Source organism: Apostichopus japonicus, chromosome 22 (genome assembly GCF_037975245.1).
Source record: "Apostichopus japonicus isolate 1M-3 chromosome 22, ASM3797524v1, whole genome shotgun sequence".
In the NCBI taxonomy this organism is placed as follows: Eukaryota; Metazoa; Echinodermata; class Holothuroidea; order Aspidochirotida; family Stichopodidae; genus Apostichopus; species Apostichopus japonicus.
The window spans coordinates 18,125,137-18,151,840 of NC_092582.1; the positions used below are offsets into that span (position 1 = coordinate 18,125,137).

Consider the following 26,704-nt stretch of genomic DNA (forward strand, 5'->3'; position numbering starts at 1 on the left):
TTTCTTTCAAAAAACCACAACCTCTTCTGACAAGAACCAAAATTTCTCCAACTCTTACAGATCATTGAATTCGTTGGAAAATAAATATATCATAACAATCAACCACAAGGTACTGGGTGTACAACACTCCATTACAGAGATTTTCATGCTAAAAATAGACGATGCTTTTCCAAAATTCCTGTAATTTGATTGGCTAATAGTCCCTATCCATTGTCTGGAAACATTCTTGCATCTGTGCTCAATGAACACGAAGTTGTTTAACAACAAGTACTTGCAACGTACTTTCCCCTGTGTAGAGATGACAAAGTCAGTTGTATAGGCTATCATATGTGTGCACTCAAATATCATAATGTTAGGCATTGCCACATACTGTCCTACATAACTTTTGACAACAATCACTCCTGGTACGAAGATGCACTTGAATTGTTTCTGAGACTATCACGTGATATTTGAATCTTTGTTTTGATCAGAATATGTTATGAGTTGAGACAATCTATGAATTTGTATCATCTCTGATCGTGAAAAGGATATTACATCTCACAGTATGTTTCTTCTCTCTGTCACTAGCTTTGATTAACATTCTTGTTTTTCTAGTGCCTATCATATGTGTAATTATACCAATTTCTTACCATTTCTTCATGCATTATTGTAAAGCATGTGAAAAATAAAATATAATGTAGTACATAAAACAGCACATATATCATTGCTTTGAAGATTCCTTTTCTATATGTTTTTTATGCTCCCTCTCTCCGATTTCACTCATTTAATTGTCTCTTTATGGCTCCTTTTCACAGCCTCACTGAAAGTACACAAGTTGTCCAAATCACTACCATTGCATTTAACCCCTTTTTTCCCTTTTCACCAGAAAAAGCTAAAAAGAATTGGGCTACTGTATGATGAACACCGTCAACATTTTTACTTGTCTCGCCCTTCGGACGAGGAACGCCCACAGATATGTCCTGGCAGCAGGCTGGTTGGGAATAGCGAGTGGACCACATATTCCTTCGAGGTATTCTTCACCTCTGAGGTGCTGGGAGGATTCCATCAGTGGGTCGTACTGGACTTTGGTAAAAACCCTGCACTTTATGTGCCATTGCAGATCAAGATCGGCTCTGAAGACTTCACGCCTCAGTTCTCTACTCCAGCCATCAGCTTTATGGAACCATGGAATACTAACAATTCGGTGATAGTGGAATACCCAGAGCGATACCCAAAGGACCCATTTTATCTGTCTCTCAAGGAGAAGTATCCACCGCCTGTACCGTGCGACATTGTCCTGGAGGAAAGGCACCAAATGAGACCTGACAATGTAAAGGATCACTACCACAAGATGCTGTATCTGGAAGAACTGGCTTGTAATGACAGGTTGAAAAAGTAAGGCCACTGCATTAATACGTTTTACATTTTTCCTGCTGTTTCCTGCAGAATCAGTAAAAGCACACACAATAAAGATCAAGACGATTATCAGTACTTTATTTCTAGAATTGTTATCTTGTGTGAGCAGAAAAATCTCATTTTGAATCCAAGTAAATAAAATGAAATCTTGTTTGAAAATATAAATGTTAAGCACAAAGGTTTAATGAATGTTAACGAACAGAGAACTATAATTCTCGTGCGTTGAACGTACCTCTTGCACTTTGTATCTAGGAGTGTGCATTGACGATAGGCTAACTTTTACAAATCATATCTCGAAAATGTTAGCTAAAGTGTATTATATTGTTTCGACATTAGCATTCACTGTCCCATACTTTTCCAGTGATACAATAGAAAGGGTGTTCACGACGTTTGTCTTGCCCATCCTTTTTTACACGTTAAAGATAAGAGAAGAATATTCGTTTCAGGCTAATAATTATGAGAATCTTGTATATAGAGTCATTGAATCTGCTAGGAATGAATTTGTAAAACTTGTCAAAAATATTCAAACTACTAACAAACATCCTCTACATTCCAAGCTCAACTCTCTGTGCAATAAAACAAATTATGATTTGAGAAATCCAAATATCAAGCCATGTTTTAGAATTATACTCTTTGCGAACTCGTTTATTTACAGAGCAGCCCTTTTTGTACAAAACGGCTCCTTAGATCCTTTATTGTAGCTTTTTGATAATGTTTTAGAATTGTTACTCTTTAAGAACTCATTTTATTTACAGAGCAGCCCCTTTTTGTAAACTGGTAAAGTCAGCTTCTTGGATCCTTTGTTGTAGCTTCTTGATAATTTTGATAACTTTTGTAATGCTTTTTATCCTTCATTATTATCTTAATCTCATAAACTTTTATATGTCTTAACCTGTATTTTTGATGTTCTGTTTATTGTTATCCTATTTATATATTCTCTGTAAACGTATACTGGAATAAAGAATGAAAATGAAATGATTGTTATTCAAAGCCATCCTACCTTAAAGAGAGAGAGAGAGAGGAACAATCTTCACAGCATTGACATGTATGTATGGGAAAGTTAATACTAAGCTAGAGATACACAGAACTGTAGTTCATTCTTTTGGTTTCAAAATGTGGGAAATGTTGTTTTCATTAACTGCATGCTTTTATGATTAATAAATGTTTGCGCTTTTGCAGGTTTAGCGGATGGACAAAATTGGAACTCTTTGACACCATCACAGAGAATGGCTACTACAAAGCACAAGGTGGAGAATTGTATGCCAAGATTTCTCTGACAGATTCCCTACTAGATGACTCAGAGGCCAGTCAAATTGTGGTGTCCAACGTCCGATTTGCTCTTATCAAGTTCGATGAAGCATCGGAGAAGGTGTACCAAGGAAAAATCTTGACTGAGAAACACTTGGACCTTAGAAAGGCAGATTCTCTCTATGTTAGTTTGGGAATGCAGTGTGTTCAGGAGCAAAAGCTGGAACCGAATAAATCACTGAGCAAGGTTTTGGTCCAGTTTCAGTTGGAGAGAATTTCGTTTTGTGAGATGCATTTTGGCGTTGACAACCTTACAGAGATGAAACTGATTTTCCCCCCCGCTAACATGGTGCCAAGGTAGGTTCGATGTTACTGGTAAACATGTTTTATCCTCAAGAGTTGTAAAACAGGAGGGTTAAATGCACTGACGTACATACTAATGACACTTGATATAAGGCTGCATGTTGTTACACAGTAAAGTACTTGTAAAACTAAGGCATATCTTTAGCATAAGCAATTTGTTGTCATTAACACAGTTTGTGAGTTGAGTGACGAAAAGGTTTTATTTTTCAGTAAACAATTTCAGTTATCTGTTTTGCATATTTTGCAGAAGTCGGGGGGAACTAGCTTTTGGAAGGAAGAAATCATAGCTTGTATTAATTTCCTACTTTCAACTAAATTCATTTCCCTTTTCTTTTTTGAAAAAGATTTCCAGGGGTGAGGAGAGAGGAGTGTATAGAAATGAATCCTCGCCAAGCTGATGCATCAAAGTACATCGTTGGCGCTGGCAAAAGCCTTCCATTTGTGCCCGGCCCTACCCTGATCATCGGCCCATTTGGCACAGGAAAGACACTGACTCTTGCCCTGACCATCATCAAACTCTTGGACCAATCTCCTAACAACAAGATTCTTGTTTGTACTCACTCAAATAGGTAGTGATATTGATAGTATTGATTGATTGATAGAAATAATTAATATACCATAAAAATATTGGTAAACCTGTAATTCATTAAATGTTGCATCATTTTGTGCATGCCTTCACTTAAAAGTGCTTTTTTGTTCAAATTTTTCATCAAACTTTATCACAGCACATTGTTCGAAAAGGATCAGTTGTGAACGTCTTTCTTCCATTGTGCTTATTAAATATACAGGACTGCTTGAAATGACTACTACAAATTCTAGCTACTCAGTATATAGCCAGCCAACATAACTTTAATTACTATGCAAATCATGTAATGAATAGTCACGATCAAAATCATGTCGTGGAGCCAGTTGGGAAAATTTTCTAATCCTAAAGCCACTCGATATTGTCCTCCCATACCATGCTGCAAATCACTCGTACTGTCAGTTCAAACAGTTCCTAACCTTAATATCTGATCACACCAAAATATTAAAACTGCTCAAACTGTCAGTTCGAGGGCTTTGAACTGGTACTTAAAGGGTGTGAAGACACACGCACAAAGAAACGTCTCATGCCGGTAAGTGTACGACACCACCATCGATACCAGAAAATACACACACAGCTTGCTACTGTCAGTAATTAGACTAGTGTACAGTCATTACATACAGCTACTGAGAATACCCACAACACAGTGTACATAGCAGCGGTGGACATCTCAGGTCTAGATAAAAGATAACAAGGTATCATGTTTCATTACTGTCTGCATTTTGTAGCAAAAAGAAGAAAACTTTACCTGCCAGCAACGGAAAGTTAACTTTTCAGAGCGAGGCACACAGTTTGGGGTTAAAGTGTAGAAGACATTTGGTAACCTAGCTACGACTGAACTTACTGCTGTACAAAAATGCATTGTTAAAATGTCACAGAATGGACCATTTTTCTTCCAGCATGCACTGGGTGTGAACAAGGATGATTTTAATGTTAAGCATACACTGATTTCCTTTTCTAACAGCGCTGCTGATTGGTTGATCACCGAATACCTTCACCCACACTTAACCAGGAAGAAGGGAGAAGAATCTTGGTACAACAGGAAACTCCTCAGGGTATATGCCACTATCAAAAGCCCTGCTTCTGTTAAAGAGGTTATCAGAGATAACTATGCCATCTTTGAGGAGGGTGTGGTACCTAGGACATTCAGAAAACCAACCCATCAAGATGTTATTGGTAGCTACAAAACTGATCATAATATGCCATTTTACATGTAGTAACTATTATTTTCTCTGTACTGAAATTAAACAAGTTAATTCCATTTTACACAATTTTGATCTTATAACAAAAAGCTAAGTCTGCATTGTCTGTTGACATGAATAGCAAGAAGTGGTGGATGAAGAAGTTAGTGTGAAAGATGAAATGGTCATAAGGGGCTCTGTACAATGGAGAGGAATGACCTTAACTGAATGCAGGTATAGAAATGGGGTAAACAAGAACAGAAATGAGACATAAACTTGACATACATAAGCATGAACAGTTGCATTACTTAACCAAAGAAACAGAAGCTATACATGTATCAGAACATCTTGTAAATATTCAATTGTGTGTATACCTTTTGAGAACAAAAACCTTTTGTCCATTGTAGGCTGCAACATCGTCATAGCTACCCTCGCAACGTCCATCCATCTGGTGGCCTTACAGGAAGGTCATCAGACAGTCAAAGGTTATTTTAAATATATCATTATTGATGAGGCCGGACAAGCTCTTGAAACCGAAGCTATCATTCCTCTTGGGCTTGCAATTGAGAATACCGTCGTTGTCTTGGCAGGAGACCACATTCAGATGAGACCAAAGGTAAACTCTGAGAAAATAATATTCTTAAATTGATATGTAATTATATTTTATGACAGGCTACTCCAATGACAAACTGGTCTTGGGGTTGCTTGAGTCTTTGCTTATCATTCTCCTAGGTTCAATGGCTTAAACCGTTTACAACGTAGAGAGGGGATCATTTAAACCACTGCATGGTTAGGCTTTCTAATCTGAGTTTGTGTTGGTCATAAGGCTACATAGACAGCTGGAGGATAAGTTTGTTTTGTTTTTGCTTCCGTTAATAGCACTGAAAATTATTTTTGGTCATTTTGGAAGGACTTAAAGCTAAATAAAGCAATTTTCTAGTGGCTAAAGTTCTTGTTTAACAAAATGGAGAGCAAAACTCATCATAATAGCATATCCAGAAGGAGGAACAAGGTATTGCTTGTAATGGACGTTTCAACCAACATTGCAGAAAATTATTTCTCTTTGATAAACAGTTGTTGCATTGTCTGCTGGACTATGCAAGAAAATCCCTTTGAAAGAAGTCTGTTCTTTTAGTGTGTGTAAGAAAAGTTTTACTTATAAAAGATAGGCTTGTCACTCATTGCTTTCTTCTCCTTGTCTTGCTGCAGGTTTACTCAGAGATGGCTAGAAACTTTAACTTTCACATTTCGATGTTAGAGAGAGAATTCTACTGGTACAAACGTTGGAGGTGCAAAAACACATGTTTCCTGACGTACAACTATCGCATGGTAAAGGAGATCCTCGATTTCATCGCTCGGTATCACTACCAGAGCCCACTGGTAGCTAAAGGCGATCACTATCGTCACCATGACTATCACCCCATGTCCTTCCTCACAGTGAAGGGAAATGATCAATTGATTGGCACCTCTTACATCAACATGGCTGAGGTAAATATTTTAGAAATCCTTGTAAATATATCAGTTATTGTAGAAAAGAGGAAGAGATACTCTAGAAATAACTGTGCTGGAAAATTTAGTAAAGGAGAAGAGGAGAAAAGGAGTAAAAATATACCATCTCAAACAGCAAGCTTACAATTGAAGCTACTGGGTTAGTCAGTTACTGCTGGACAGGTCAGTTACTGCTGGACTAGTCAGTTACTGCTGGACTAGTCATTTACTGCTGGACTAGTCTGTTACTACTGGAATAGTCAGTTGCTGTTAGACTAGTCAGTTGCTGTTAGACTAGTCAGTTACTGCTGAACTAGTCAGTTACTGCTGGACTAGTCAGTCACTGCTGGACTAGTCTGTTACTACTGGATTAGTCAGTTGCTGCTGGACTAGTCAGTTACAGTACTACTAGAGTAGTCAGTTACAGGCCTCCAATTTCACAATTTTAAGGGCAAGGCCACCTTGGCCTTGAATGGGGCAAAATTTAAAGGGCTCCAAGGCCATAAGGTAAGGCACCAAGGCCAGCTTGCATCTTAACAAAGGGCAACAAGGACATAAATATTAAACATCATGAAACAGTTCAGGTCCTGGCGGCTGTTTTAATGAAGCAGAACTGTAGAAGGTGTAGTGTTCAACCGATTAACCTAATCGGAATCGGTACGAATATTGCATAATCGGTACATAATCGGAATCGGTAAAAATTACGTGGAATACCAGTTATGTCATACCGATTATTCAAAAACATATGGAAGGTGAAAATATCATTATCCAAAAACATATGGAAGTTGAAAATATCAACTGATGTATTAGGTTTGTTCTTTTACTATGAAATATTAAAAAAAGGCACCCCCTATACGTCTTTCACAGTGTATACTTTCATCAAATTAGGCTGCCAGGGTCGCCAATTTTGCTTCCCTCGTGGTTATTGACTTCATATTTCTTGGCACAGTAAGCATAGCAGCAATAGCAATTTCGCGAATTCAGGAATGTGCTGGACAGGGTAGGAAATAAGCGGGGGCGATGGGCGATTCGCCCTCGCAAGTGCTAAAAAGCCCTCCTAAAGCACAATTACGAGTGCGAAAAAGAAAAATGAATTATAAAAAAAATCGCCCTCGTTATATCAGGTGTCTGTGTAAAATTAATTGTGACATGCGTTTGCTTTAGCTAGGAATTGCAGTTGCATCGCGAATCGCGCAAACAGTTTTCACACATCCCGCATCAAATTTGAAGCAGTGCGAGAGGGTCGCCCACAATCACCGGGAACTTCCCGTGGTAAATTACGGCCTGCAGTACCAGCGAAAATAACCTAAAATCCTCACAAATCTCCGACCACATGGTAGCCTTACTTCACACTAAATCAACTGCTTGGAAATCTAAACTTGACATCTGTTTATTCGCTCTAGTTGTGTCGCAAATAAAAACTAAAAATATCCACGGAAACTGCAATCTTCGACCACATGTTAGCCTAACAACCACACTAAGTCAATGGGAAATGTAGCCTAACCATCGGTTTGCAAAAAAAAAAAAAAAAAAAATTGCGTAGCTTAGTTTACAACTTTCCATTTGCTGGAAATCGGCATTTGTTTGGAAAGGTAATGTAAGTGATATGTCTTATAGAGGGAATGCTATATTTTATATTGGAGTAGTTTCTAGTTGTTATTATTTCTTTACATCAATCTGGTATTACATTTTAGAGTAATTTTAAACAAGTTACGATGGTACAATTTGCTTTTCAGTTTGATTGGCCTAAGCTTACACATTCTAATTGAACCTGAATGGAGTTATATAGGTAACGAATAGGTATGTTTAACTTCAAGTTCATAACATTTCTATTTGTTCATAAACGGTATAATACTGAAAATAAGTACAAAATAATGTCGGAATGAAGGCAATATGTCATTAAAATTTACACTTTGGTAAAGATTGAAGATGGATGGTTTGTCTGAGATACTTTTTGAGATGGATATTTTGAGTAACTATTCTTAGCCCATTTCAAGCCATTAACAGGTGACATTCACGTCGAGGTGGTTAGGCCATTCGCTTAGCACAGTGCTGACTAGGTAGGATGTCATATCTCCGTATTTTGGAAATTAAAAAAAAAAAAAAACCTTTTTTTTTCTTTCCGAGAAACTCCAGAGGTAATTTGGTACATACAAAATGATACCTTAGAGCCTTGTATAACAACGAAGCAAAAGGAAACAGGGGAAAATCACAACAATAACTGTTTCTGTCAAACTTTATTGCCGATTTTGTATAAACGGGATATTTTCTCATTTTCAAATAATCGGAATCGGAATCGGTACGATTATGAAAAAAATAATCGGTAATCGGTATTTTCTGTTATGCATAATCGGTTGAACACTAAGAAGGTGGTCTTTCTCACTTTGCTTTCCTTTTTTTCCAATAGAATTATTTAACCCATAGATAACTTAGTGAATGGTATACACAATAGATAGGGCAGATGGCTCAGTGCCTTAGCTTGGCTGTTTGACAGGGGTGGCCTAGCCCACCCCTTTTTTCGCCCATCCTGCCGTTTCAACCAATTTTTACCCCACTCCCCCTCCCCTTCATCCGCCCTTGTACTTCCATACTCGCCAACTACGTAGTACTAGCTCCATTCATTGACTCTTCAAAACTCCCTGTTCCTACAGTGTGCATCCTCGCTAAATTCCATACAGTTCACTGTACTATTGCATGTACATAGGCCTGTTCGAACTTCATTTCAACTACACATGCACAAAACCTGACCCAACATTTATCCTGGGCTAGGCTCTTTGCAAACAATCATATCTACGAAAATTACAGCAGGCCTATGTGAAATGTTTTTTACAGAATGTGGATTAAAACATCAAACTTCAATGTCTACTTTGAAGATTCACAGTAGTTACACACCAACGTTGCACCAAAAAAATCAGCTGATGCATGTGGTCAATTGGACGGCAAAAAAATTTGCAACAGAAACCACTGTGGTATGAATGCACATTTCACATTAGCAACTATCAATGCAGAGAGAAGAAACCTACTGTGAGATGTAATATCCTTTTCAGGATCACAGATGTTAGCTTCCCACAAAATTCATAGATTGTCTCAATTCATAACATTTTCTGATCAAAACAATGATTCAAATATTATGTGACAATTCAAGTGCATCTTCTTACCAGGAGTAATTGTCAAAAGTTACGTAGGATGGTATGCGGCAAGACCTAACATTATGATATTTAAGTGCGCACATATGATAGCCTATACAACAAACTTTGTTATATCTACACAGGGGAAAGTAACGTTGCAAGTAATTGTTGTTAAACAACTTCGTGTTCATTGAGCACAGATGCAGAATGTTTCCAGACAATGGATAGGGACTATAATCAAATCAAATTACTGGAATTTTGGAAAAGCATCATTGTCTATATTAGCAAAATCTCTGTAATGGAGTGTTGTAAACCCTGTACCTTGTGGTTGATTGTTATGATATATATATTTTCAAACGAATTCAATGATCTGTAAGAGTTGGAGAAATTTTGGTTCTTGTCAGAAGAGGTTGTGGTTTTTTGAAAGAAAAAATGAAAGATGTTCATTAAAAAATGTGTTTTATTATGTTTTCCGTTGACCTAGTTGTCCGGATGTGCAAGGGGTTTGTTTCTCAAAAAGGGCACAGCGGCCATCGGAGCAAAAAGGGCAAGGCATTTTGGCCATAAAAACGTCAGATTTCCTATAGGCACCAAGGCCAGTTGGAAGGGCACCATCGGCCATGGCCGTCGTGGGCGCCGTGATATTGAGGCCTGCAGTTACTGCTGGACTAGTCAGTTGTTGCGGGACTGTCATATTAGTTTGCATAGAACCAGGTCTTGAGCTGATGCATTTTGTATCTCTCTTCGTAGGTCAATGCAATCGTTCAAGAAGTTCAGGAGCTGGCAAGAAGATGGCCCCATCAGTGGGGAGATTTAGACATTGCAGTCTTAACACCCTACAGGCTTCAGGTAAGCAAAATATGTTTAAATAAGAAGCCTGTCATTGTCAGAAGATGAAGCCATTCTTGCCAAAATGTCAATTTGCACAAAACTTAGGCTTTCTAGTTTTCAACAACTTTGCCATTAGTTTTTATTTGTGATCAAATTTCATATTCAGTCTCCTAATCGCATGTGAATTAAATTTCAGCTTTGATTAATTATGAAGATATTTACACCATTGTGGTCAGTTACTGCATGGCAACAATAAAGTGTTGACAAGGACCTGCCCAAAAACATTTCCATTAAATTAATGTGTACTCTGCATTAAGTATAGAACACTTTATGCATATATTGTAACAATTAAGTTTAACATAATATTATTAATGATATGAAGATTTTTTTATCTTAATATTTTATTATTTGGTGGTATCGTTGGTTTAATAGAAATTGGCTCACTTGCTTTGAATTTTTTTTCTACAGTGAGCACTTGTTGGTAGATATGTACATTTGACAAATTTTAAAATAAAGGAGTGAGAAAAAGCTTTGAATTTCATTTACACTATTATGGAAAAGCATCAGGATGACAACATTTCTAGAATGTGAAGTTAATACAATATATGTACTTGCATGTTTTTATCCCATCTGTTACTTGTCATTTAGCCTCTGAAAAAGATCCTACTATGACCGAAATGTCAGGCCAACTTACTTTTACACAATATATATGTAAAATATAATTGATACAAGTTTTGAGAAAATGGTTAATTTTGAACATTCCTATCCTGCAGGTTGATCAGATAAGGAATAAACTTCGAGCAGTGGGGCTTGGAAAAGTCAATGTTGAAGGTGTCCAAAATGTTCAAGGTAGGTAGTATTTAATCAAACTGGGGGGGGGGGTGGGCATAGTTCAGGACAAGGTTAATAAGGGTGGCAAGAAAGTTTATCTAAAAATCAATATGCTTTGTTTATTCCTTACTGAAGGCAACAGCAAACTATGCTACCAGTACATTAAGATTACACTACTGATACTTATAGTGATTATGAATGTTCTGTATTGTCTAACAGTAACATAACCGTACTGGTATTGTACCTGTATTGCCCTAAAAGCTGAGTGAAAATATCACTGTTCTATGCAATTTTTCATATTAATATTCATTATTTTTATTGAGTTATCTGTCATTAAACATTTGGAGCTGAATAAAATTAGCCAGATGTATTAAAGAGTCCGTAGATTCTACAGACTTCAATCAAAATTTGCAAGCCCCGCCCAACAGATCATACGCCAATCATATCTCTCTGTTTTGTTCAGGACTGTTAGTACATGACTGTACTGGTATTGTACCTAACAGTGACTTTGCAATTTAATCAGCCTTTGCTTGATTTGTGTTGCTTAATTTCAGGTAAGCAGTTCCGAGCTGTTTTCATCAGCACAGTTAGGACCAGAAACACATTGAACAAAGCGCAAATTACGGCCATATCAAATTCTGGCCAAGCCCACAATGAGCAGTATTACTATGGGTTCCTATCTGACGAGGGAGAACTAATTACAGCCATTACCCGTTGCCAGTGTCTTCTCTACGTCATTGGAGATCCCATTGCTCTGTGCTCTGTAGGAGATTGTCATGGAACTTGGGAGAAATATATTAAGGAATGTCAGGAAAATTACAGTCTCTTTCCAATTGGAACGACTCTGCAATCCATCAAACAAGAAATTGAGGCAGCTAAGCAACAGTTAAACCCATTTGCATCCAGTTTTCAACCAATTGAAAGAAGAATTGAAGAACCAAAACAGGTTCAAGAACCTGCTAAAGAGTCTTCTCCATATCCTAAGCCACCGGCAATGCCCTCGGCGTGGACAAAGGGACCACCAAAGATTGTGGGAACCAGCAGTGCCTTCACCAGCAACCCTTCCTCAAGTTCAAGTAACATTTCGCTGCAGAGACTCTCTAGTTCTGAGTTTCCACCACTTTATGAACCCACAGAGGAGGTTGCAGAGGACGAGTTTGGTGACTATGAAGAAGAATTGGAGATTGACGATGACATCTTGAAAGAATTGAGAAAACAAGTGCAGAAAGATGAGAGAACACTGAAACAAGATAAAACACTTTGGGACGTTTTAGAGGAAGCTACCGAGCAGTCTGCTGGTGATGGTAATGATGAGGATGATAATGATAGTTTTATCTTGCACACCTCAGGAAGTGAAAATGAAGAGGAAATTGAAGAAGCTGGCCATGATGAGAAAAATGATGATGATGTCGGCATATTTCTGGAGCCTATTGATCAGCCTCCTGCAGGAGATGACAGTTTGTTGGATCAGACAGATGCCCTGCCTTCTTCAACAGGTATTAATTTTCACATGGTAGAGAGAGATGGGGGTATATATCTAGTTCGAGGTAATGCGAATCGTCCCAACCTTCAGAGTGCCAGAGATAACGAAGTCTATGATTCTGATGAGGACGAAGAAGTGAGGGAAACTAGGTTGAACCAAGATGACACAGATGACTGGCTCCAGAAGACCGTCGAACATCCGGAACAGTACAAGATCTGTGTCGTGAGGTTTGAGCCAACGGGAAGGGTCTATGCGGTTTTAGCCGACGGTAGCTCAACCGAGGAGATCATCATCAGCAGTAAGAGGAGACGGGAACGAGCACTAGATGGAGACAAGGTGGTGATACACATTCTCTCTGAGACAGAAGGGGATTATGAGACTCTGCCTCTGACACAAGCTGATGATAGTAAACCTACAAAGCTTTATGGGGAAGTTAAACACATCCTGGAAAGGTCGGTCAATCCAAAATTCAAGAAATTTGTGTGTACTATTGACCAAGTCAATTATGATCTCATGTGTCCTGTTGATCGAAGCTCGCCAAAGATGTTTCCCATGGGTCGTAAGAAGGGGGAAAAAAGAGGTCACGGCTCTGCAACAAAGCTTCAAATATACAAAATTAGGAACCAAGGAAATGGTGTATTTGAGAAAGACAGGATAGTTTCTGTGAGTTATCAAGACAAATCCAACCAACTCTTTGTTGTGCAATACTATGAATGGTTTCCAAATACCCCATATCCCATGGGGCTTGTTACAGAGGTGTTGCCACCATGCGATTCACCAAGAAATGGAATGAGAATCTTAAAGCTAATGCATGGTGTCAAAGATAATTGGCATCGTTCACTTGCTCATGAAATTGAAGAACAATTTCCAGACAACTGGGAGATACCTAAATCAGAGTTGATAATCAGAGCTGGTGGGGACTTTCGCAACAAGGACGTATTTACAGTGGACCCACCTGAGTCAAAAGACCTTGATGATGCACTTCATGTTGAGAAGTTGACCGATGGTAGATTAAGGGTTGGTGTACACATTGCAGATGTTTCCTACTTTATTAAGAAAGGTTCCAATCTGGATAAAGAGGCCAGCAAGAGAGGGGTTACCTTTTATCCACACTTTCATGCCAAAGCCAGTCACATGTTACCAACTCAGTTCAGCACCAATCTGTGCAGTCTTCTTCCTTCCAAAGACAGACTGACTCTGACTGTCTTGTTCACATTCAATAAAAGTGGTGCACTCATCGGGGATCCCGAAATTTTAAGATCCGTTGTCTGTTCAGTGCAGAGATTGAGCTATGGACAGGTTGAGGTACTTTTGGCAGACCAGATAGGTGACCAGGATATATTGCCAGTTGTGAGAAGCCAATTAAAAGATCTACAAAATCTAACCGCCTTTCTTCGAGCAGAGAGACTAGGTGATGGCCGCTTCTTTAACCAACCAGATGAGGGAGAGCAGGAGGCTAAAAACTTGATGGCTCACACCCTTGTCGAAGAAATGATGATTCTTGCAAATGAGGTGGTAGGTAATTATTTGGTTAAAAACACAGGAAGAAATGTCCCTGTCAGATGTCAGCCTCCCCCAGATCCGGCAAAGGCTCAAGATTGGCTTACCAACTTTGGCAACGAGGCAGATGCTGGCCTGAAATTATCATCAGTGCTGCCATTGATCAAAGAAGTGACCAATGAAGACAGCAATGGAAATCCACTGCAACACATTGACGGGGATGAAGAAGGCAGCATTCCGGACAGTGATGTTAGTGACTTTAGCATGGAGGATGATGGTCAAGAAGCGTCGAGTGTTCCATTGACAAAAGCAACGTGGCAAAATATCAGAAACACTTTGGCAAATGATAACCATTCTCACCTGGAGCTTCAATACATTATAGGTAATGAAGGAGGACATCCTAAGCAAGCTGTTGCTCTGTCTCATCTTTACAAGATACTCGGCAATGCGCTGTACACCAATGCAAGCGATCAGCAACATGGATGTCATCACTTCTCTCTTCAGAAAGACTTTTACACTCATTTTACTTCCCCAATTAGAAGATTCATTGACCTTGTTGTTCACCGGATGCTGGTTGCAAGTCTTAAAGGAGAAGAACCGCCTTACAGTGCCAGGGAGTTGGATGAAATTTGCCATCATTGTAACAACCAAACCTTTAAGGCAAATAAATTTGGTAAGATGACACAGTGTCTGCTAATGGCACTTAAGTTAAAGGTGGCAGCAGAGCCTAAGTTGTCATTTATAGAATCTGCCAATGATTCTGGCCTTCGAGTGTTGTATCCTCATGAGAGATACCTTCAAGCAACACGGAGCTCAACCAGCATTCCTCTTAAGCATCTGAAGCCTTCTAAGAAACCGGATGATGGAGAAACAATAAATTCAGTAATTCTTCAATTTAAAAACAGCATCTATGACTACAAAGCTAAAGTTCCTGAGATCAGGGCCAGAGATGCCACCTTGAAAACAGATAGGTTCATCCAACCAGTTCCAAAGTCATCTTGGACTAAGATTCTTTCTGCTCTGAAAGATGATGATGAACTTCAGATGGAAGACTTGCTATATGAGATGGTTCGGGATGTCGAAATGGGTCTGTCAGCCAGTGAGGACCAATCGTCAAGGATTTCTGAAATTACCAGTGAAGTTGATGTCCGAACCTCTACCGGAGACGACGTGGCCCCCAAGAAGTATGTAGACTTTAGATGTGACTTTGAATCTGGTCAAGTGGTTCAGGTACAGCTGACAGCAGGACTGGAACAGGGATTGCTTGTACCAAAAATACAGCTATTTAATATGTCCCCAAAGTTCAACTTTTGCATTGAACACCGGGAAAATCCTATCATCTGTTTTGCAAAGTTAGCTGAAAAGCCTCCAGACAAGTGTAAGACAGTCACACAATATGTAGAATCCTGGCTCCCTCTGGTGGAAATGATGGTGGTACATAATACTGTGTCTGGAGATGAGACCACCTACATTCGAGATGTGCCAGTGGAATGGTTTAAGGAGCAAAGGAAGAACGGCTCAGTGGTAAAATGCGGCTGCTTCTCACTGAAGATGGACTGGTGCAATGATAGAAACATCAAACTTTATTTGCCTCAGAAAGGTAAACATGATCAACATTCCAACAGGAAGAAGATGACAGAGGACGACGTCGCCGAAGAAGATTTGCTGGCCAGAAGTTATCTCTGCATCCGTGTGCATGGTCATACCATAAACCCCAGCACTCAAATGAAACTTAAGAAGCTGGAACATAAGCCAGGAAGTAGCTTTGACACCACAAACCCTCACAGTGGAAGCATGTCATTGGTCATCCACGCAGTTACAAGTTCAGTAACGGAAGACAAGAAGAACGACACTGTTAATATAGTATTTGAAGAGCATTATACCTCGTGCGAGATTCCAGACGAACTATTTGATCAGACGAAGAAGTCTTTGACCCTTTGCACTATTGAAATGATCCCAAAATCAAGTCCAGATAGGTGAGTGTTTCGAGTTTCAAAGCATTTAGCTATGAAATTGTAATACCTTGATCATAGATTTGAAGCAGTCATCAGGGTTTGACTTTGCTGTTAAGATGGCAGAAATTTTGCTAAATAAGCCAAAAATGGAAGAAATTTTTGTAAAGGTATTACCATAAGTCACCAAAAATGGCAAAAAGTTGACATATTATTTCATATTGGGTGGAGATGAGATGTTGTAAATAGTTGGTTATTGAAACCTATTATGGTTGCCAGAGCAATGGTTGCCATGGTAAAAAATAATTGTTCCTGAGCAGTGACTTCCAGGGGGTCACCTATGGCAGAGTAACTGAGGGTGATCATAAGTCCATATCAGGAAGAGCTGTCCATGTGTTTGTCTGTTACACTTTCATTTTGTATTCATAAAATGCTCGTAAATGGCTGAGCTGATTTTCTTCAAACTTGGTAGGAACATGTGTCTCCCAGATATTTAGAAGGAAAATTCAAATTACACAAAAATTCATTGGTGTTACTTCAAGAAGAACCATTGAATTGACTTGCCATCTTCATTGATATTGTTAGGTCTGTCAACAAATGTGGTTACCATGGTAAATGGGATCAATGGTTACAGGGTGCAGTCTTGGATGTATCACTTTAGTGAAAATAGTTGTTGCAACCTCCTCTTAAATAGCCCAGGTGCTTTTATAAACTTATTAGGAAGGTGCCCTGTGTAGGTAACTTGTGTGTCTTGCATTCCTTTAGAACAAAAGGTCCAACAGCAAATCAAGCAAAAGTTCTTTTTAGCTGTAACTCCAAGGGGAATTATTGAATTGACATGCAATCTTTTCAATAGGCATGTCAAGTGCTTCAAACTATGTGGTTGCTATGATAACTTAGACCAAGGTTACACAGCCAAAATGTTCAAATTTTAGTTGAGTCTTTCTGTTAAAACAGCTCCTTAATGGCTTAGCAGATATTCTTCAAGTGTGTAAATTGTTGAATGGGTGGGTATTTGCATGCTCACGTTCTGGTGTTGTTCCATGGTTTACTTTTGTCAGTTTTAGTCTATTCTAGTCTAAATTCTAATAGGTGTATTAAGATCAAACATATTTATGATCATTTATAGAAATTAACAATATAAGCACTTACAAAAGGAAGTGTCAGAAAGCATCACAGAGTAAACAGAAAAATATTATAGTAAGGCATCTAAATCTAAGACTCTAAATTGGATAAAAAGAAAAACTCTGTAAGATATTATATTTATTTTTGAAAGTTAGTGTCCCAAAATGTGGTTACCATGGTGACTGCAGTCAGATATCAAACATACAATTTTAGTGCCAATATGCGGATGTTTTTCCCACAGACGAGTAGAACAGGCAGTGGTGATGGTTGCTGATACAAAAGTGTGCAGGAATCTAATCCGTCACATCTGTTTACAACGTCCTCTGATTGATATGAACAATGTGGAAGACAGTGATGGTAGGCCTTAATTGAATAAACGTGAACCAATTAATCGTAACCCAATCAACTTTGGTTTAAATGAAATTTTATCCTGTTTAATTCAATCAACATTGAAATGTAAGGGGTTACTACTATTGTGCCACGTATGAGGGTAAGGGGAGGATAGGGCAGAGGAGACAGGGCTACATTTTGGCCCTTCCCCACTTAGAGATGTAGTCCACAGGATTGCTTATTCTAAAATATTTTTGTGACATTAATACAAGACACCATGGAAACGGTTTCCTGATCATGTATGTACGAGAGGTTGTGGGTGGGTCAGATGGAAGGAGAATTGCATTCTACAGCTGTCTTTTTATACTATCATGGTATAGTTGGTTTATCACTACTACTTATAACCTTTCTCCTTCTTTCACTTCTTTAAATATCAAAGTTGTTTCCAAATACCTTCTGAGACATGGGCCAAGGTTCAACTTATCACAAAATATTCCTGGATTGAATTATAGCCCTCCCAACGAGTCACAGAAAAAGGCACTCCAGTTTGCATTGTCAAATACCTTTACAGTCATCCAGGGACCACCAGGTAAAAATAAATTATAATTTAAGCTTTCTCTGTTTTTTTTTATAATATGACATGTAGTAAGCTAAGTAATTAACCTTATGTCATTGTAGTTTCATGAGTGCTTGGGTATCCATATCTGGGAATTTAATTTCATAAAGTTAATTTTGAAAGTAAGTTTCAATGTTACTCAACCTGCATCAAACAAGGTATGCAATTGTTGAGGATAAAAAAGCAAGAAATAAAACACAATTTTGAAGATGCAAGCTTCAAGTCTCAATGAAGATCTCTGTCGAAAAAAGAGCAGTAAAAAGACCCAACCCTTCAAGCAGAACCTTTAATGCAGTTCCAATATATTTTTGGTATCATGGGCTGAATGTGTGATGTTTACAAATTTGTTACTGGAATACACTAAGAAGTCTTTTATGCATATACTTGCTTAATTTTGGCCAAAGAACTATATGTTTATGATCTACCATGATATCATTGTAAATTAAGAGTTAGACAGTTTCTCATCATTCAGATTGAGTAATGTTGAGATACAGTAGGCTTATGGAAGATGTGTAAGATTGTTGCCAGAAACAGATAAGGTAAGTTGAGTGAGGTTCATGGCAGAAATAAGAGAGTAAGGTTTATAGAAGAAACAGAGGAGTGAGGTTTATGGCAGAAACAGATGTGTAAAATTGAGTACAGTCTATGGAAGAAACAGAGGAGTAAGGTTGAGCAAGGTTGATAGCATAAACATATGAATAAGGTTTATAGAAGAAACAGAGGAGTAAGGTTGAGAAAGGTTGATAGCAGAAACAGATGAATAAGATTTATAGAAGAAACAGATGAGTAAGGTTGACTGAGATTCATAGCAGAAACAGATGAGTAAGGTTGACTGAGGTTCATCATACAGCAGCAACAGAGGAGTAATATTGAGTAAGGTTTATAGAAGAAACAGATGAGTAAGGTTTATATAAAAAATACATGAGTAAGGTTTATAGAATAAACAGCAGAGTAAGGTTGAGTAATATTTATCGTAAAAACCGATGTAAGGTTTATGGAAGAAACAGATGAGTAAGGTTTATGGTATATAGAATCAGATTAGTAAAGTTTATGGAAGAAACGGATGACTAAGATTGAATTACGTTAATGGAAGAAACAGATGAGTCAATGTTATGGAATAAAAATTATATAGTGTGACATTTGTTGGTGATATATAAAACATCCAGTCTTCTAAGACAAATGGGTCCTCAAATTATGATAAGTTTTACACTTATAACACTGAGAAAGATCCCCCTGCTCCCCACACTTTCACATCTTAATGTAATTTTGATATTTTTATGTTCATTATTGTGTTGTATCATATAAACATTCAAGACATCAGTTGCTTGCATTCTAGGCGTTTCTTAATTGCCTTTCTTCATAGGAACAGGCAAAACAAGGACTGGAGCCTATTTGGCTTATTTCTTCAGTCGGATCAACCAATCGTTGCCGTGTAATCCCAGGTCCGGTACCATTCCTCAGATACTGTACTGTGGTCCTTCCAACAAATCTGTGGATGTCATCACTGGTATGGAGGAAGCTTAGTGGCAATTTTTTCTTCTTTTACTTTTGTTTTAATTTTAGCAATGAGTAGACTGACTAGTGACCTCTTAACTCTAATTTCTGACAAAAGAATTTCAATGATTTAATGCCAAAGACACCTCTCTCAACACTGAGTGTTTGATTACCTTGTGAATTAACGTTCAAAATAATAATGATCCCAGCTTCTTTTCTCTGGTTTTACCTTCTGAACCTCATGTACTTGCCCCCACTAACAAAACTTTTCAAAGACTAGTTGCTGCGTATATTTTACTAATCATTTATCATGGAGGTCAAAGGTCTTTGTTGTCAACAGCGGTCAACATCTAAAGCATTGTTAACACCATAACTGCAAAGGTAAAGCTTGAATGAAGTGCATACTTGGTATATATCAGTGTTTAAAAGTTAATACAAGAACCCTTTCGTCTGTTGTAGGGTTTATAAATATCAGAGATCTCCAGAGATCAAATTAATATGACAATATTGTAATAATATGATAACTTCAAAAGTACAGCTTGCATGAAGTTCATACTTGATTTGAAGATCTACTATGGCAAGAACAAGAATTTGATTGTATTTTTTGCCTCTGAAGTGTCAAAAATATAATGTCCTTCAGCATCAGTCAAAACTTGGAAAACTGTAATTTGTCTTTGATGTTTCAAGTTATTGTCATGTGATGTATGATGAGGAATTGATATCACTATAAGACAGTAGGCCTTCTGTTTTTTATTTTGGTTTAACCTGTTAACGTAACATAAAGCTCATCTTGATTTGTCTTTATTGTTCATCTCTTGAGGGTGCAACTCTGGTTGTCATTGCTGCTTGAATAATGACCGATACTGTTTTCTCACAGAGTACTTGAAAGAGTTCATGCGGAAGAAGGATGACTTTAGCATTGTTCGTGTTTACAGCGAGTCCATCGAGCAACAAGACTTTCCCATGCCTGGTGTGAACAGAATAGAGAGAAAGTTTGGCTCGAAAGATGAAACGAAGATGGATCCTCGGCACAGTAATATCTCTCTGCATCACAGGATTCGAGCTGAAAGCTCTCGATACGGCCACGACATACTCACCATTGAGAGGAAACTTAGAGATGGCCCAGTTAGGATTACTAAAGCTGTAAAGAAGGAAATTAAAACTCTCAAAAAGCTGATTGCCAAGGCAATGGTAATTAAGGTTCCTTACTTTCCTGATTTTAAGTTGAGAGCGAAAGAGAGGAAAACTGTTAACAAAGTGCTTATCCACAGCAAAAACCTGTGTGGGTAAATATATAAAAGCTAGAACTAGTTATTTCTCTCCACTTTGATCGATGTTCTAGAGCCCACATGCTCCTAGCTTATATCAATGAGTCTTCTTGTAAACTTGATTTACAAATTATTGAATCATATTCTTTCATTATTACCCCCGTCTACAGACAGAGGAGTTGATGAAGCACCATGTAATTCTCTGCACGTGTAATGCTTCTGGACGAAGGATATTAACCGAGATTGATACCATAAATATAGTCCAGGTTATCATAGATGAAGCTGGTATGTGCTCCGAGCCAGACACACTCATCCCGTTGGTGAACCACAACCCAAGCCAGGTCGTCCTGATCGGAGACCACATGCAGTTGAGGTAATCCATCTTTCCAAATAGTTTCGTCTGACTCTTTTGCACTTTGTCACTGGTGTGTATTGTATGCAGCAACTACACAAAAGGCTACTTTTTTTTAATAAAAAGGGAAGAATTGAACTCATCTGGTATTAAGGGTCCAGACCTCTCAAAACAAGATAAAAAAGACAAAATAAAGGCTTTTATTAAGGTTGTTAATGAAGTAATAAAGGTTTTTAAGGCTTCATACATGAAAATAAAGGTTTTTAAAGGTCCAAAATGAAGTTAATTTGTAACATACTGAGATCGGTTGCTTTTCGGTTTCCTCACAGAATTATTTATGTTTGTCAAATTTTCCTTCCTTTGTAGACCAATCATTCAAGAGCCTCATGCTAGAGAACTTGGAGCAGAGACGTCGCTCATGGAGAAGTACCAGAGGTACGAGAAGAGGGCGATCACTCTTAATATTCAATACCGAATGGTGAGCAAGCTATACTTTACAAACAAAAAATGTTATTATCATTAATCAAAATGAGAGTCACATGTCTTTGCTCTTCTAATGGAGCATTTCTCTCTTGATTTCCCAATGTTCTTTATGTCTTACTTTGGATACATGGTGTCACAGAGTTTGAGAGACTTTTTAAGATAAAATGTTTGGAAGTAGTTTCTACTGTATTCCCAGATATTTGTTTCTTATTTGACAGTTGCACTGCATAGATTGATAAGATCAATTTCATGACCGTGTGATTTAACAGAATGGCGACATGTTTAAGGAATAGTTTTATTGGTCTAAGTGGAATATATGGCACACATTTTGCTGTATCTACTAATAGGTGTGCAACCTAGTTCTTGATAGCCTAGTTGATTTCGATTTTGACAAATTGTTAGTTTTGCAGATTTTTTCATGAATGTATCAGGCAAGATCATATTGAATAGAACCTTCATACTGCAATTGGGCCGAAAAGTCATTTTTCAACAGAGACAAACAACTGTTCGTTACAAAAAATTGCACTTTTGTCGAAACCTTTAAAGTCAGAGTAACTTAAAAGCTAAGCAGACATTTTGATTGCATCACTTATCCTGGTACTAATTAACAAGATTATTACTAAAGGAAAATTAACCTATTGATCCATATCCAAAATAAATGAAAGGTGAACGGCTATCTTTATAAAACAACCATAGCTATTGTAAGCTAACAATGGAAGAAGACGCTTGTTTGTTTGTAGGTATATCTGTAAGGCAGCAACTTCCATGCTTCTTATTATCCATTTTATGTATGTTTATTCATGACTTCACGTTTTGTCCATAGCATGAAGAGATATGTCACTTCCCTTCAGAAGCCTTCTACGAAGGGGAACTACAAACAGCGGAAGCTGTGAAAAAACGCATTTTTGATGAACAAACTGGTCGCATCTGGCCCAATGGTCCTGACTATCCGCGTGTGTTTTGTCACATTGTTGGAGTCGAAGAGATGCTTACGGTGAGATCTGAAGAGGGAAATGAGATGTCTCGCAGTAACCCACTGGAGATTTACCAAGTGGTGAGTAATATACAGTTCATTCTGCTTTGCTGACATATAAAGGAACCATTATCTGGGATGCATATATAAATATATATCATATGGCTTGTATACAACATGACTATGATGCTACATGGCCCCAGTCTTGGTCAAGTAACACAAATAATGAGCAAGAAACATCTCAAAAGAGAAAGTTAAGGAACAGTATAACTTAACAAGTATAATCTGGAAGATAAACAAAATACTCCCTGACACTGGGCAGACAGGAACAGTATAACTTAAAAAGTATGATCTGAAAGATGAAAGAAATGCACCCTCACTCTTGACAGACTGGAACAGTATAACATGATGACATCACAGAATTCATGATGTCATTGCCTCAATTCAGCTGAAGAAATCTTTTGTGTTTTTCCCCTCAATATATTGAATTCCCTTAATGCACATACAAAAATAATACTTCTACAGAAAAGTGCATTTTGATGAAATTCTGAATACAGAGGACCTTGACAGCCACAGCAAAGTTTTCAAATGTATCACATTTCAAGGATAATTCAACAACAAGGTTTTAATATCATAGTATTCAAGAAAAGTATGTGAAGAGTATCTGCCCAGATAACATCACAAGTTCCCCCAACTGCGATCCAACTTAATGAAGTAGTTGGGGATTTAGCCAGTCAGAAAGTAGTTTATTCGATCAACCATACCAGAGGAAGATGTTGAGATGGGTTTTTTTCTTTCTTCAAAACTACCAGTTTGGAATATTTTCTTTTCCATATAAGTATCACTTTGTCTCCCACCAGAATATCCTTTAAAAATTATTTACCCAGTTAAAACTCACAGAAAAAAGAAAAGAAAAACAAATCGCCTGCATGTTGAAAAATGAATAAATGCTTGCATATGATGGAGGAGTAGTGAGGTGTACAAGATGAGGTGCATGAAAGGTCGCTACACAGGGTTTGGAATGAAGTTCGTCACTTGTTAAGGGTAGAAGTAAACACTGTGCCAATGAAACATCTTTGACGTAAATTTTTCACTTCCTCGTCAGGTTCGCATAGCAAAGTTCCTTGTAAATCGTCTGAAGGTACGTCCGGGACAGTTGGCAATTCTGTCGCAGTATAGACTACAGTGTTCACAGATCGAAGAAAAACTCAAAGCTGCTGGACTCACTGGTATACATGTCTCGACTGTAATTAAGAGTCAAGGTAAAGAATATATCATTTACGTAACGATTATACTCATCGATTGGTTTTTGTTCTTTCTCTTTTTCTCTCAAAAACTAATAGACAGAAGATATCCCCTGGCAGATATTGTTAATACCAAAGGAACATTAAATATAATAGCTATGAATCAATGATAAAAATGTATAATTACAAAGTCATTAGGGGCAAGTGATGGTTTTTGTCAGCAGCTAGCCAAAATATTGCACACAAATTTCTGCAGTTGAAATTTGATCGAATAAGTATTAGAACATCGCTCGTATTTTACTGAGAGTCTGGACTATTTTTAAATACTTAAGTTTCACTTCCAGAGCACTGTTTAAGATCACACAAGAATAGGCTGTGTCAGTTCTTCAGGGAGCTTTAATTGATAAACTCTGTCTCTTGCAAGTAAGGGTTGAAGAGGGAAGACCCAACGAGTTAACATTATCATCAACAAATTCATTTTGTAAAGAGACTTAAATGGACACAAAATTTAATCTTCTTCAAACAAGGATATAAATTTGTATTTTTCCTTTTGTTTTATTTTCTATCACTTTTCATAATTTCTTTTCGTCAAGAATATTTTTATAGCATAGTTCATGCCGCCGATATCTTGTTTCCTTCTTTAGAATACTGGTAAAAATCGTTACCTCATTTTTCTTTATGTATATGGCAAAATTGTAGGAGTTTTCTTATGAATCAATTCATCTAAGTCATCTTACCCAAATTGAATGGGTTTTTTTTTTTCGGCAGGAACTTTCCACCTTTCATGATAAACCAAATAGAATTTGTGGAAGGGGAATTTGAAAGAGCAATGAATGAAGTATGTTAACTTTGATAAAGATCCTCTGATTGTGGATTCATGTCTCAAATAATTTTCAGTAATAATTTTTAAATCACTTCCTCTTAGGGAGCGAATGGGATTATGTGATATTCTCCACTGTCAGATCCATGTCCAAAATTGAAATAGAAGACAGACCTGGGAAGGGCTGGAAGATACGCCATCTCGGATTTACGATGGATGAAAACCAGATGAACGTGGCCATGACAAGAGCTCGAAGAGGGCACATTGTAGTCGGTGAGTTGATTGTCCTGTCACTGTTACGTGTACTTAAACACTGCCAACACTATCATTTTAGAGTTGTGGAGCCGTGCATGTCGGTCAAGCCTACCTATAGGAAATAGTCCTCCTCAAATTCACTCGAGCATTAATAATGTGTTACTGGACAGCATAAATACACCAAGTACTGCCATTAGGATACATCCTTGAGCGCACCTAATTAATTGACCAGCCACCATATGATTGTAAACACTTCCTGTGTGAAGGCAAATTGGCTTGTCCACTGAAAAAGTACACTGTGTGTTCAATAATGATATTTCTTCCACTATCACAGGCAATAAATTCCTTCTTGGAACCTTGGACAAGTGGAAGGACCTGTTCGAAATATATGAAGAGACCAACTCACTGCTGCCAGCAAGCACCTTTCTGAGTTATTGATTATGTGATTCACAATCTTTTGAACAAGAAAAAGTAGAAATGATACATTTCTATCAACATCTCCTTTCTGCTGGAATATTCTGTAACATTTTAAAAATTTTTTGGGGAAAAGACGGTCAAAACTTTTGACACTCGATTGACTTTGATACATTCAGTCAAGTTGTACATGTTGTAATGTTTCAATCTGCGCTCACCATTACATGCTGATTGGTTTTAACTTTTTAGTACTTTTGTAGGAAATTCTTTTCACTATGTGTGTGATGTTTTATTGGTGAGAGTTAAAGAGTCACAGGCAATAAATTCCTTCTTGGAACCTTGGACAAGTGGAAGGACCTGTTCGAAATATATGAAGAGACCAACTCACTGCTGCCAGCAAGCACCTTTCTGAGTTATTGATTATGTGATTCACAATCTTTTGAACAAGAAAAAGTAGAAATGATACATTTCTATCAACATCTCCTTTCTGCTGGAATATTCTGTAACATTTTAAAAATTTTTTGGGGAAAAGACGGTCAAAACTTTTGACACTCGATTGACTTTGATACATTCAGTCAAGTTGTACATGTTGTAATGTTTCAATCTGCGCTCACCATTACATGCTGATTGGTTATAACTTTTTAGTACTTTTGTAGGAAATTCTTTTCACTATGTGTGTGATGTTTTATTGGTGAGAGTTAAAGTTAGCAGTGGTTGTATGGAGGTCTTGACACTTAAAAATTTAGAACGCGTATAATCAGTTTTCAGGTTTGCTCTCACACATATGCAATATTTCCTTTTCTGCATTGTTCTTCATTTCCAAATCATATTTCAGATCTGTTCTTCAAATTTTGCAATAGTCGTTATTTTTTCTTCAATTTATTTTACATCTTTAGCTTTCAAGGGTTACAAATCATTATCAGTAGTAGTTTTTTATAAGCGTTTCATACATTTTACTCTTACTTTAAGAAATTCACATTTTATACTATATCAGACTTAATGATGTACAAAGTAGAGGATAACCTTTTTTATTCAAAAATTACTCTTTCTTTTCAAATTAGGAAACAAAAAAATTATTTGCTCTAAATTATACTAAGGTAGAGGAAACATAGTCTGTGTAGGGGAAACGTTAAAGTTTGTATTGTAGATGAAATCTAAGAATTATTATTTTGTGAAAAATTATGCAGTATCATCATCCTCATGTGCATCCGAGAATTTAAGATTTTCTTTTCTGAAAATTAAACTGTTTTGGTCACTCTTGGTGAATTGAGCAAATGTAATTCAATAGGCAGTGCAGACAAGCTCCTCTCTTTTCCAGCACAGAAATTATTTCTTAATGAACAACTT

The 26,704-nt window shown here is 37.5% G+C and overlaps 1 protein-coding gene across 3 annotated transcripts in view; it reads left to right on the forward strand.

The window, feature by feature from the left end:
- LOC139963527 (3'-5' exoribonuclease HELZ2-like) overlaps positions 1-25,430 on the forward strand; it is a 50,381-nt gene extending 24,951 nt beyond the window's left edge. For all 3 annotated transcript variants that reach the window (XM_071964366.1, XM_071964368.1, XM_071964367.1), the window contains 19 exons: positions 866-1,374; positions 2,575-3,000; positions 3,351-3,575; positions 4,554-4,765; positions 5,178-5,386; positions 5,980-6,258; positions 10,137-10,235; positions 10,991-11,066; positions 11,603-16,007; positions 17,350-17,465; positions 17,878-18,027; positions 19,418-19,561; positions 20,426-20,739; positions 20,987-21,189; positions 21,535-21,646; positions 22,475-22,705; positions 23,730-23,886; positions 24,794-24,961; positions 25,278-25,430. In XM_071964366.1, coding sequence (XP_071820467.1) covers positions 866-1,374; positions 2,575-3,000; positions 3,351-3,575; positions 4,554-4,765; positions 5,178-5,386; positions 5,980-6,258; positions 10,137-10,235; positions 10,991-11,066; positions 11,603-16,007; positions 17,350-17,465; positions 17,878-18,027; positions 19,418-19,561; positions 20,426-20,739; positions 20,987-21,189; positions 21,535-21,646; positions 22,475-22,705; positions 23,730-23,886; positions 24,794-24,961; positions 25,278-25,381 — 8,139 coding nt within the window. In that variant the 3' untranslated portion in view covers positions 25,382-25,430. The remainder of the gene's footprint in view (positions 1-865; positions 1,375-2,574; positions 3,001-3,350; positions 3,576-4,553; positions 4,766-5,177; positions 5,387-5,979; positions 6,259-10,136; positions 10,236-10,990; positions 11,067-11,602; positions 16,008-17,349; positions 17,466-17,877; positions 18,028-19,417; positions 19,562-20,425; positions 20,740-20,986; positions 21,190-21,534; positions 21,647-22,474; positions 22,706-23,729; positions 23,887-24,793; positions 24,962-25,277) is intronic.
- The last annotated feature ends 1,274 nt before the right edge of the window (positions 25,431-26,704 follow it).